Source organism: Solanum stenotomum, chromosome 3 (genome assembly GCF_019186545.1).
Source record: "Solanum stenotomum isolate F172 chromosome 3, ASM1918654v1, whole genome shotgun sequence".
In the NCBI taxonomy this organism is placed as follows: domain Eukaryota; kingdom Viridiplantae; phylum Streptophyta; class Magnoliopsida; order Solanales; family Solanaceae; genus Solanum; species Solanum stenotomum.
Window position 1 is genome coordinate 9467698 of NC_064284.1, and position 11900 is coordinate 9479597.

At 33.8% G+C, this 11900-nt stretch overlaps 1 protein-coding gene and 1 non-coding gene across 2 annotated transcripts; one reads left to right on the top strand and one right to left on the bottom strand.

Moving 5' to 3' along the window:
• Positions 1 to 1824: 1824 nt before the first annotated feature.
• Positions 1825 to 1923, top strand: LOC125861100 (U6 spliceosomal RNA). Its single transcript, XR_007445961.1, has one exon. It is a non-coding gene; the product is annotated as a U6 spliceosomal RNA (small nuclear RNA).
• Positions 1924 to 6122: 4199 nt separating this feature from the next.
• On the bottom strand, positions 6123 to 6921 carry LOC125857901 (chitin-binding lectin 1-like). Its single transcript, XM_049537558.1, has 2 exons — positions 6884 to 6921; positions 6123 to 6786 (listed from the first exon to the last, which is right to left on the bottom strand). Exons 1-2 carry the CDS (start codon positions 6919 to 6921, stop codon positions 6123 to 6125), a joined length of 702 nt encoding a protein of 233 aa, XP_049393515.1.
• Between the last annotated feature and the right edge of the window lie 4979 nt (positions 6922 to 11900).

Sequence of the window (11900 nt, forward strand, 5' to 3'; positions counted from 1 at the left end):
CCCCCCCACGCCACCCACCCCCTACCAACACCCCAAAAAAAAAATTTAAGTTTGTTTTTAAAAAATATTTTCAATTTCAAAAATTATTTTCTACCCTAGTAAAAATAAAAGATATTTCTCAAAAAAAAAAATCATTCATAAATCAAATACTAAAAATCTTTTTCGGAAAATATTTTCTACTCACCAACCAAACATGAGAAAATAAGTCAAAAATCAACTTGTTTTCCAGGAAAAAACATTTTCCTTCATACCAAACACACCCCTAATCTAAACCAAGTATCCTAGATTCAGAACTTCTAGAAACTTCTATCGTTGGCTTTCCTAAGAAGTCCAGCAATATTCCCTCATTCATGGGATAGCATACTTTGAAGTTTCTACTCTCTCTACTTCTATTTTTGTTTGTGGAAAGTTGGCATCTAGGATAGAAATGGAATTCAACTGTGTTTAATTTCTTTTATATGTCTAATGTCTTCACTATGTTGTCGTAACTATCCACTTGTGGTATTTTTTTCATTCTTCCAAAAACCAATTAATAGCGTGCAATTCAGTAATTTTTATCATATTTACAACATTAGTGCTTTTGTACAGCGCTTTGGAACCCTACCATCATTTGTTAGGAAAGTGTGGCTTCCTACCATTTCATGTTTTAAGGTTTACCAATTAATCGATCTCATCCCCCCCCCNCCCCCCCCCCCCCCCCCTAGAGAAAGGATCTAATTTGTTTCATTGCTTTTATACCATTCTAACAAAAAAAATCACTTATTAGTTAATTCAGGAGGTTATTCTGCAATACCTCCGCCTTTGGCAGGCAGAGTTTTTGCGCTTACAGATGGCTTTTGATGCAAGGCCAAATCTGCGTATCTGCTTCTTTGGACATTTCCTTTTTCTTTACCCTCCCCTATGATTTGGCTGATTTCACAAAGAGCACTGATGATGAAGAGAATTTTTGCTATGGAAGTCAATACGCAAGGCATGGTAAACTGTAAAGCATGGGCGGAGCTATGGAGTAATAGAATCCATTAGTTAAAAAAACTTATGATTAGCGGTGTGCGTAAATCCTATGGTGGCAACTAATTATATGAGATTCGAGTTTTATATATCCACATCTTCTCGAAGCGAAATATTCCTCCCAAAATAATTTGTTTATACTGATTACTGATATGCTCAGAGACGTATCCAAGATTTTGAGATGATGGTTACACTATTATGAAAAGGTGGATCTAAGATACAAATTTGACAGGGTTAGACATTTAGATTGGGCAAATGCACAATTTGATCTATATTTTAAAATATATATATATATATATAACACTTTTATATATGATTTCGAAAGGGAAGCATGGGTTCATGTGAGCTCCTCTTGCATATGTCCCTATATATGCTCATGAATAGATAATTTATTTGTCTGAATTAAGTATGAAACTTAGCTCAAATTATATCTCAAATACTCTACTGAAACTGAAATTTTTATCATTCTAATTTTATGCTTGGAAATCATCAAGGTTAAAATTTTTTGGTAGGAATCATGATATAATGGTTAAATAAGGAGTAGAAACTGTGAGTGAAAATGTCCAAGACCTTCGTAAGATTCATTATTTGGAAGTCTCATCAAAATTAATGCTTTGTAAGATCTGCCAAATTGCCAACAAAGAGAAGTGATAGTAGTTGGCAGATTTTTATTTAATAATATGCAGACAAGAAGACATGTAAACTCATTCACATTTGTATGGACATATTAATCCGTCGATAAGATTTGATTTTTTTTAAAACACATTAGGGAGGCTAGAAAGATAAACTGAATTAACGGATAACATGCCTATGTACGTCCCCCTTTCGGGACATCCGTAAAATTAGAACGAGAGAAAATTGTATGACCCTTGCGTAAGAATGATATTCACAAATTAAAAAATAATCCAAAGTTATTTATCCCTTTCTCTACCCTCAATTTCAAAATGAACTACGGTTTATTGCCATAAGGTCTGATAATTCAAAGAAATATGCAAGTGGACAAAACACAATTGAATTCTAGGCATGAAAAACTCAATTTTCACTTGGAGTGATGATTATATAAGCCAATCAAATTATATCATTCTTTTTTAAATGACGGAGATACTTATTTAAGATGAGCATTTCAATTAAAGGGTTGGCTTCGGAAGAATTTCTCGAATAGTACGTATATCTAAGGTCATTACGTCATTTTTGGTCACTATGGAGCCGTAAAAACTAGGGAAAATTGTATGAAATAGCAAATTATTAATTCAAATTAAATACTATAGTCATAGTTTATTTTAATTGTAATTCGCAACAAACATCCCCTTTTTTTGCCATCTGATTCGGCATACAATTAGCCATTTTCAATATATAATTGGCCATTTTATTCAATTCGGTATAAAATGTATAAAATATGTTTGTGTTTGTATAAAGCGAGAGAAAAGTGTATATACAAATACAAATACAAATACATATATTTTTGTCCTATACACTTATAAATACAAATTTTATTATACAAATTATAATGTATAAATGAATTTATACAAAACTGAACAATTTGTATAAAATTAGATGTTTGTAGCGAATTATACAAATCAAAAGCTCCATAGCAAACATAAAATTTGCTATGGAGCACAATTATGCAAACTATAGCTATAACATACAAATATGATTTTTATATTTGTTATATGTGAAAGTTGCTNAACATAAAATTTGCTATGGAGCGCAATTATGCAAACTATAGCTATAACATACAATTTTTTATATTTGTTATATGTGAAAGTTGCTCTTAAAACTAAGACTTGATTTCTGGACCTTTGACATTGGAAGAGTGGAAAACAAAGAAACCAAAAATCTTCTACTCCATTTTCTTGAGTGCTCGATTTTCTTCTAAATGATTTTCTGTATTTCTAGTTTTATACTCAAAGAATTTGTTGAATCATGAATACATTTATATCGGGTGAAATATTCTTAAGGATAGTGTCTTTTGACACGCCTAATTAAGCTATGAAAATTCCTTACAAGGTAGTGAAGAGTATTTTTATAAGATTTCCAGCGCTTTCAATATAGAAACTAGTTGGGCAGAGACGATGATTTCAGCAGGTCTTTGAATTATTTACTCAATGACAATGATTGTTAGCGACATGAACAACGTACCACACCATTTCCCAAGATTGGTCACAACTGTTGGAAATTTGAATACACTACAGCCTGTAGAAAATATCATAGTCTCAACGAAATGTTCATGTAAATTCATACCCTTGTAAATTTTCTCTTGTTGAGCTATTTATGTCCATTTTACCTATACTAAAAAAATAAACGTTAAAATGAAACTTGTCAAATGGTGATTAGAATAATTGGAGAGAGCATTCCAAATGGATAAAAATCCACTGTCTGCTCTCTCTTGTAGCACATAGTAATGGTTTTGCATGGCCACTGGTTTTAGTAACCTTTGACTTCCACAATTAGTTGAGTAAAAACGTAAAAATATATCCGTCTGTCCCCATATATTTTCCTTTTTAATCGGTTTTAAAAAATATATATTTTTTTTATCTTTTATAGTAAGAAAACTTGATTTTAAAATTATTTTCTTAATATATATGTATATAAAGCCTGATCCGTCTATAGATAATTTTATTTTTATTTTTTTATGTTAAATTGAATAGTGTCATATAAATTAAGACCAAGAAAGTAATACTTTTCATTATAAAATCCTCGTAGTTTTATGGCTATCAAACAACATCCCCACCACCTGGCTGCTACGTACCTATCTTCACCAGCCCCCAAATATATATACATCGATGCCCATCAAGATTAATTTGCAGTAAATTAATTTCTCAATTGCAACTCCATTCGTCCCTTTACATTATATTGCCTATAAATCACCTTTACAGTATATTGCCTATAAATCACCATTCAACTGTCAAATGTCACGAAATAAGCAGCACCCTTTAACAAAAAATACTACTTACATTCTGTTTGGATCATTGTTATTCATTGTTTCATAATGTATTGTATTATATTGTACTGTATTGTAGGGTAGATACAATGTTTGGCTAGACTGTATTGTTTGTTGTTGTTTATTACTAATATTTTTATTGTTTGATTTGACTGTATTGTATTGTAATTTATAAATTTACTAAAATATCCTTAATTATTCTACGGTAGGAGGTTTGACTAGAATTAACTAATATAAGGTAAAAGGTAAAATAGTATTATGAAATAGAGAAAATGGCCAAAAGCCCCCCAACCTATAGCCGAATTCCCAATTACACACTCATACTTTACGGGGGTCCTATTACCCCCTGAACATTTTTTTTTACTAATTTTTTCACCCTTATTTGCTGACATGTCCAAGAAGGTGAGACCAACTCCCTTAGGCGCGTAAGAACAAAATATAAAATGTTAAAAGCTGAAGAAAACTACACATGTGAGTCCAAATCAGCTATATTAAATCTCCAACGGTATAATCTCATCTCTCCCAAAATCAAACTCTCTTTTTCTTCCTCTTTTTCTCAATTCTTCTAATAGTTGACAAATCTCCAACAATATATTCCTTCATTCTCTCCCAAATCAGTTTAAAACTTGAATTTACTTGTCAAAGCATTCAACTGTAGTTTCAATTTAAATTTTTCTTCAAATTAAACGAGAAAGAAAACACTACATGGCTAACAATATGAAGATAATATGGTATAAATTGAACAATGGAATGCTATTATACCAAAACCCAGTTATTGCTCTTCATTTTTTTTGTCAATTTCATAACCCTAATCAAACACAATAATCAATATCGTTCAAAATCGCTAGTAAAGAACTAAAAGAACTAACCTTTACTTAGAGAAAACTTCGACCCAACAAACGAAAAAAGCTAAACGAACCTTCCCCAACCTTCCCAGCAAACTTCGATTGGAACGAAATCTCATATCGAAGAGAATGGGGGTGAATTTGGTCAGATCGAAAAAAGGTTGGGGTTTAGAAAAAGAAAGAGGAAAATGAAAAGATTAAGGAAAATTCGTGGGCTCTGGGTCATGGCATGATGTCCTTGTGAAATGGCTATTCAAAACCATTTAAAGGAATTATAGAATTCAAAACCATGGGTCAACTTAAAGAAGGTACCACCAAGTCAAGCAGGGATATATTTTGTTTTCATAAATTAAAATCCAATCTACTGTAATGTGTCAGCCAAAAAAAATCTTGAAATGTCAACACATGGATGACACGAGCATAGTTGTTCAGTTTCTTCAACTGTGCATGTATATCTTCTTTATTCATCAACCTCATATTTGTAGGAGTACTTCATAATAGCCTCTTCCTTGGACTTGCTCCCGTTCCTGTAGAACCTCTTCAACTCCTCATTGACATGCCGAGCTCAACTAAAATTGAGTCAACGCGACCATGAAGTGTCATAACATATCCTGTTGGGTTCTGAAAGGTGATTAGGGCGTCATGCGAAAGCTTACAATTGCAATCAAGACAGTGATAAATTAGATGACAAATAAAGCGATACTAAAACATAATATTATTAATATGAAAACTAATTTAAAAGAAAAATATTATAACTGTTGAGAGAATAAATCTCCCCATAAACAAAAGTCTCAAACGACTACATTGTGGATTCTATTGTTTTTGTGTTAGAAGAAACAAAACTTATATTTATAGAGTTCTAAAACCTTTTCTTACTAGAAAAAGAGTCCTAAAAGGAGAAAATAAACCAAATATGAAAGAATATAATATTTTCCTTTCAAGAAAAGTAAAAACATTTATGGTAATGTTTTGTCTTTTCTTTAAGGAAAAATAAATCTTAAATTATGGTAAGAAAATCAGGGCAAAACCCTAACATATCCAACTACCACCATTGAAGGTGTTCCAATTATATTGATCGTCTCACATGTTTTTCTCTTGTGGAGTCTTACAATTCAACACATAATATATCAAGATCAATATTTAACATTAATAAGGTAGTATTATGGGAATCTTCATTAACTTTTATTTATGATGGGTAAAATTTATGTTGCTTGGACTCTTCAAAAATGTCATCAGGTGTGTGTCGAATCCTTCAAAAGTAGTGCGTTTTTGGAGGATCCGACAAAGATGCAACAATATTTTTTGACACTTGAGAATATGTTAAGTCACTAACAATAGGCTGATATGGTTCCACACCAACCATGTTTACTACAACACAATCCAGTAGGACATTTTGTACCAGCAGCTTGGTTTCCGCAACGTCCTTGTGGAAATGAAGGGGGTGGAGGTGGTGAAGGTGGGGGTGGGGGTGGGGATGGTATTATACATTGACTTTGACAGTTTTTTGGACTACAATAGGCTAATGTGGTTCCACACCAACCATATTTACTACAACACATGCCATTAGGACATTTTCTACCAGCAGCTTGGTTTCCGCAACGTCCTTGTGGAAATGAAAGGGGTGGAGGTGGGGATGGAGGCGGAGGTGGAGGTGGTGAAGGTGGGGGTGGGGGTGGGGATGGTATTTCACATTGACTTTGACAGTTTTTGGGACTACAATAGTCTAATGTGGTTCCACACCAACCCCATTTACTACAACACATGCCATTAGGACATTTTTGGCCAAGACCTTGCGTTCCACATTGTCCACTGTATGAGTACTCGCCAACAATGCCTTGAAAGGTTTCATTGATTGGGAGATGAGGAAGAGATAGCCTATCGGCTGAGACTCGGAACAAATGCAAAGCCAGTACTAGAGCTAAAAGGCTAATTAAGGTCTCCTTCATTTTAATTTGTGGGATACATATTTCGACAAAAATGATATCAAAGGTCCTGATTACCAGTTAAAGGAATTATAGAATTACATGTACACTAATGCTTAAAATTATTAGATTAGCGAAGCTTTTTTTTCAAACATCTATAGGACAACAGCTCATCGCATGCTAAACTATTTGTCCTCGAAGCCATTACTTTACGCGAGAAAAGGACAAGTTCATACTTGAGGCTCAAACTTGAGACCTCTCTGCTCATTAAACATACTTTATTTCCATTCCCATTTGGATGCTCTAATTTAGATGATTGAATGAATCTTTTTAACTTTTCCTCTATAGTTTTGTACCCCCTTCCTTTTTCTTCTCTTTGAAGTTTCGATAATCATAATTGGTGTATGAATATTCATAGGTAAACTGTACTTTTTCATATCATTGTTCCTGCAATACTGTTCTACTAAATGTTGGAAGCTGAATTGAAAATCAGCTAATAAGACATTTCAGAATACCTTAAGCAAAGGATTTAATCAAGGAAATCAGTAAAAAATAGTCATACAACGCTGATACTCAAATGTCAAAAAATCCTCAAAGTTAAAACCGAAGGTATCTCCATACAAGAACAAACCATACCATTGCTTTGTGAGTACTATGAAAAGAACTGAGTAAGAAAAGTTAGGGAAAAACTATTTGATAGTGATTAATCAGTAGCTCATATTGAGAGGTAAGGAATGAACTCCTCATTTTCTAAGTAAGATATAAAACATTTTGTGGTTGATAAAGTTTTCTTCAGTCTTTTATAAGTGTTTTAGGTGCATATAAGAAGTATTCAATCTCATTAAAGTTGTGCCATTCTGTTACATCTTGAAAAATTATTCTCTAGTAGAAATAATTGCCGAGAATGAATTTGGTATTCGCTAAGAAGTTACCAAGTTTAAAATCTATGAAGAATTTTTAGGATAACGGATTTCAGACTAATACCCTACATGTTATATTTTGTCTAGCTGGTGAAGTTACGAAAAATGAGGTTTTTGAGCCAGCAATTAACCCAATGACCATCAAGCAGGTCCTAGACTGAGTATTGCTCAATAGAAGGATTTGATTAGACGACTAACCAGAGAGGAAATATTCCAAATTTTAAATGATATTGACATCTCTAAGGTACATGGACGTGATGGCTTGAATGTCCACTTCTTTAAAAAAAAACATCAAGCAGGTCCTAGACAGAGTATTGCCAATAGAAGAATTTGATCAGACGAGTAACCAGAGAGGAAATATTCCAGATTTTAAATGATATTCACATCTCTAAGGTACACGGTTGTAAACTTGTAAGGCCTGAATGCCCACTTCTTTAAAAAAAATAAAAAAAAGGAAGGCTTAGAATATAATTGGAGTAGAGGTTACAAGTGTTATCCTTGATTTCTTTACTACTGCTGAGATGTTTAATCCCATAAACTATACTCAAATCACTCTTATACCAAAAGTGTAGGCATCAAGGAAGCATTAGGGATACCAGCATATATCTTGATGTGGAATTTCTACAAAAATGATATCAAAGGTCCGGACAACCAGTTAAAGGAATTATAGAATTACATGTACACTAATGCTTAAAATTATTAGATTAGCGAAACTTATTTTCAAACATCTCTAGGACAAAGGTTCGATTTGTTGAAAAGTGATTCAGATACTTGACCAAGTCTTCAGGAGTTTGTTAGTTAGTTTCCTTTATCTTAGCATGTTTAGATATTGTGGCAGATTAGTAGCTAATTAGTAGTTAGTGGTTTAGTGGACCTAGATTTTAGTATTTTCTGTTTTACAGTAAGCCTATTTATAGGCAGACTTGTTGCTTCCATTATTAATCAGAAAAAAAAACTTTGCAGTAGCTTTTACTTCTGTTTTTGCTCTATTTTTCTGTTCACTTTCTCCTTTACTTCCTTTTTCTTTCCAACAAATTTGGTATCAAGAGCAAGGTTCCTTTCTGGAAATTGTGAGGCAAAATGGCAGTAAATGGTATTTCATCATCTTCCCAACAACTCATGCCAATTTTTACTGGTGAAAAGTATGAGTTTTGGAGTATCAAAATGAAAACTTTTTTCAAATCACAAGGAGTTTGGGATTTGGTTGAAGCAGGCTTCGTGGAGCAATCAGACTCTGACGAAGAGAAGGAAAAATTGAAAGAGATAAAAAAGAAGGATGCCAAAGCGCTATTCCTGATTCAACAAGTAGTCCACAATACAATTTTTCCAAGAATTGCAGCAGCAACTACATATTCGCAGGCATGGAAGATTTTGAAGAAAGAATTTCAAGGTTCAGCTAAGGTGATTACGGTAAAATTACAGACTTACCGTCGTGACTTTGAAACTCTTTCTATGAAAAGTAATGAATCTGTTCAAACTTATTTGTCCAGAGTTTCTTCTCTTGTTAATCAAATGAAGTCTTATGGTGAAAACATATCTGAAGAAACGGTTGTAGCAAAAGTTTTAAGGAGTCTTACTTCAAAGTTTGAACATATTGTTTTTGCGATTGAGGAATCTCATGACGTATCTGATTATACTTTCGATGAACTAATGAGTTCTTTGCAAGCTCATGAAGAGAGGCTCCTAAGATCGCATGAAAAAAATGAAGAGAAGGCATTTCAGGTGAAGGGGGAGTCCATTCATCAGAAAGATAAGCTAGAAAACTTTGCAAATCGTGGAAGAGGCAGAGGTGGTTTTCGAGGAAGAGGTCGTGGAAGAGGCCAAGGAAGAAATCAAGATGGAGGAGGATCAAATGAAGAGAAGCAGGCTAAGACGTTTCTGTGCAACTACTGCAGAAAATCAGGTCATAAAAAAGCTTATTATTGGCAAAAACAGAGGGATGAGAATAACCAAGCAAGCTTTGTAGAGGAAAATGATGATGACAGTAAGTTGCTCATGGCCCTTTATTGTGAAAAAGAAACTCCTAACAATTTTTGGTTTTTGGACAATGGTTGTTCCAATCATATGTCTGGAACAAGATCATTGTTCAAGGAGCTCGATGAGTCAAAAAAATCAGATTTTAGGCTAGGAGACAACAAGAAGATTCAAGTTGAAGGTAGAGGTACAGTTAGCATTATGACCAGCCAAGGTAATGCTAAGATTTTAGAAGATGTGATGTTTGTTCCTAGTCTATCTCATAATTTGCTTAGCATTGGACAACTAATGATTAGTGGATACTCAATTTTCTTTGACGATAAGGTTGGAACTATTAAAAATAAGAAATCTGAGAAAATCATTGCTAAAGTTCCAATGGCTAACAATAAAATGTTTCCTCTAGAAGTTTCAATGGTTGAGAGGTGTACTATGGTAGCTAGTGGAGATAATGAAACTAGACTATGGCATTTACGTTATGGGCATTTAAATGTTAATGGATTAAAGTTATTGAGTCAAAAGGAAATGGTTTTTGGGTTGCTAAAAGTTGAGAATCTTGATTTTTGTGAAAGTTGTGTTTATGGGAAACAAAGTAAAAAATGTTTTCCTATAAGCAAGTCTTGGAGAGCTTCTGTTTGTCTTGAGTTAGTACATGCTGATTTGTGTGGTCCTATGAGTGTTGAGTCTTTAGGGGGAAGTCGATATTTTCTGCTTTTTACTAATGATTATAGTCGTATGAGTTGGATATATTTCTTGAAATTTAATTCTGAAACTTTTGACAATTTCAAGAAATTTAAATCTTTTGTTGAGAGGCAAAGTGGATGTAGACTCAAAACACTTCGAACAGATAGAGGTGGTGAGTTTATGTCAAAAGAATTCAGTTCCTTTTGTGAGGAAAATGGAATACACAGAGAACTCACAGCACCTTATACACCACAGCAAAATGGTGTAGCAGAACGAAAGAACTGCACAGTTGTCGAGATGGGCAGAAACATGATGGAAGGTAAAGGTGTACTGAAGTGTTTTTGGGCTGAAGTTGTTGCCACTGCTGTCTATTTGCTGAATATTTCTCCTACTAAGGCAGTATTTGATCAAACACCATATGAAGCTTGGAGAGGTAACAAGCCAAGGTAAGCCACTTACGTGTCTTTGGTTGTATAGCTTATGCCTTGATAAATTCACAAGCTCGACGTAAGCTTGATGAAAAATGTGAAAAATGTATTTTTGTTAGATATAGCACACAATCCAAGGCTTATAAGTTATATAATCCAATGAGTGGTAAGATTACGGTCAATAGAAATGTTGTGTTTAATGAAGATGCAAGTTGGAATTTTAATTCCACAAATGAAAGTTCAAACATTAAGTTGTTGCCTTTTGACGATATTATTGAACAAGAGTATGTAGTTGATCCTTTTTTTGGCTGGTCCATCGTCTAGCTCATCAATTGCACCAACAACTTCTCCAATATTGGAAAAACCTTCTGCTGAGACAACTCCATTAAGAAGATCAACAAGAGATAGGAAACAAAATCCTAGATATGCAAACAGTACATCTTGTACCTTTGATTTACTTGTTTCAAATCCTATCCTCTTTGAAGATGCTGAAAAAGAGGATAAATGGTGCAAGGCTGTGGAAGAAGAATTGATGGCTATTCAAAAGAATCAGACATGGGACTTGGTAAATTTTCCTGAAGGAAAGAAAGCTATTGGGCTCAAATGGGTGTTTAGAACCAAGTATCATGTTGATGGCAGCATCCAAAAACATAAGGCAAGGCTCATCGCAAAAGGTTATTCCCAGCAACAAGGTATTGACTTTGAAGAAACTTTTTCTCCTGTTGCTCGCTTTGAAACTGTGAGAACATTTTTAGCCTTGGCTGCTAATTTAAGTTGGCTAGTTTACCAATTCGATGTTAAATCTGCCTTTTTAAATGGTGATTTGGAAGAGGAAGTCTATGTCTCACAACCTGAAGGTTTTGTAGTAAATGGCAAAGAAGATAATGTCTACAGGTTAAAAAAGGCACTCTATGGCTTAAAGCAAGCGCCGCGGGCATGGTACTTCAAGATTGATTCATATTTCCATGAGAATGGTTTTGAAAGGAGTAACAATGAGCCTACTCTTTATGTAAAACGAGAAGGTAAAAATGATTTTTTGGTCGTATGTCTTTACGTTGATGATATGATATATATGGGTTCGAATGAGTCTATGATCACTGATTTTAAGGACTGCATGATGAAGAATTTTGAGATGTCTGATTTGGGTCTACTGCATTATTTTCTTGGTCTTGAGGTGAAAC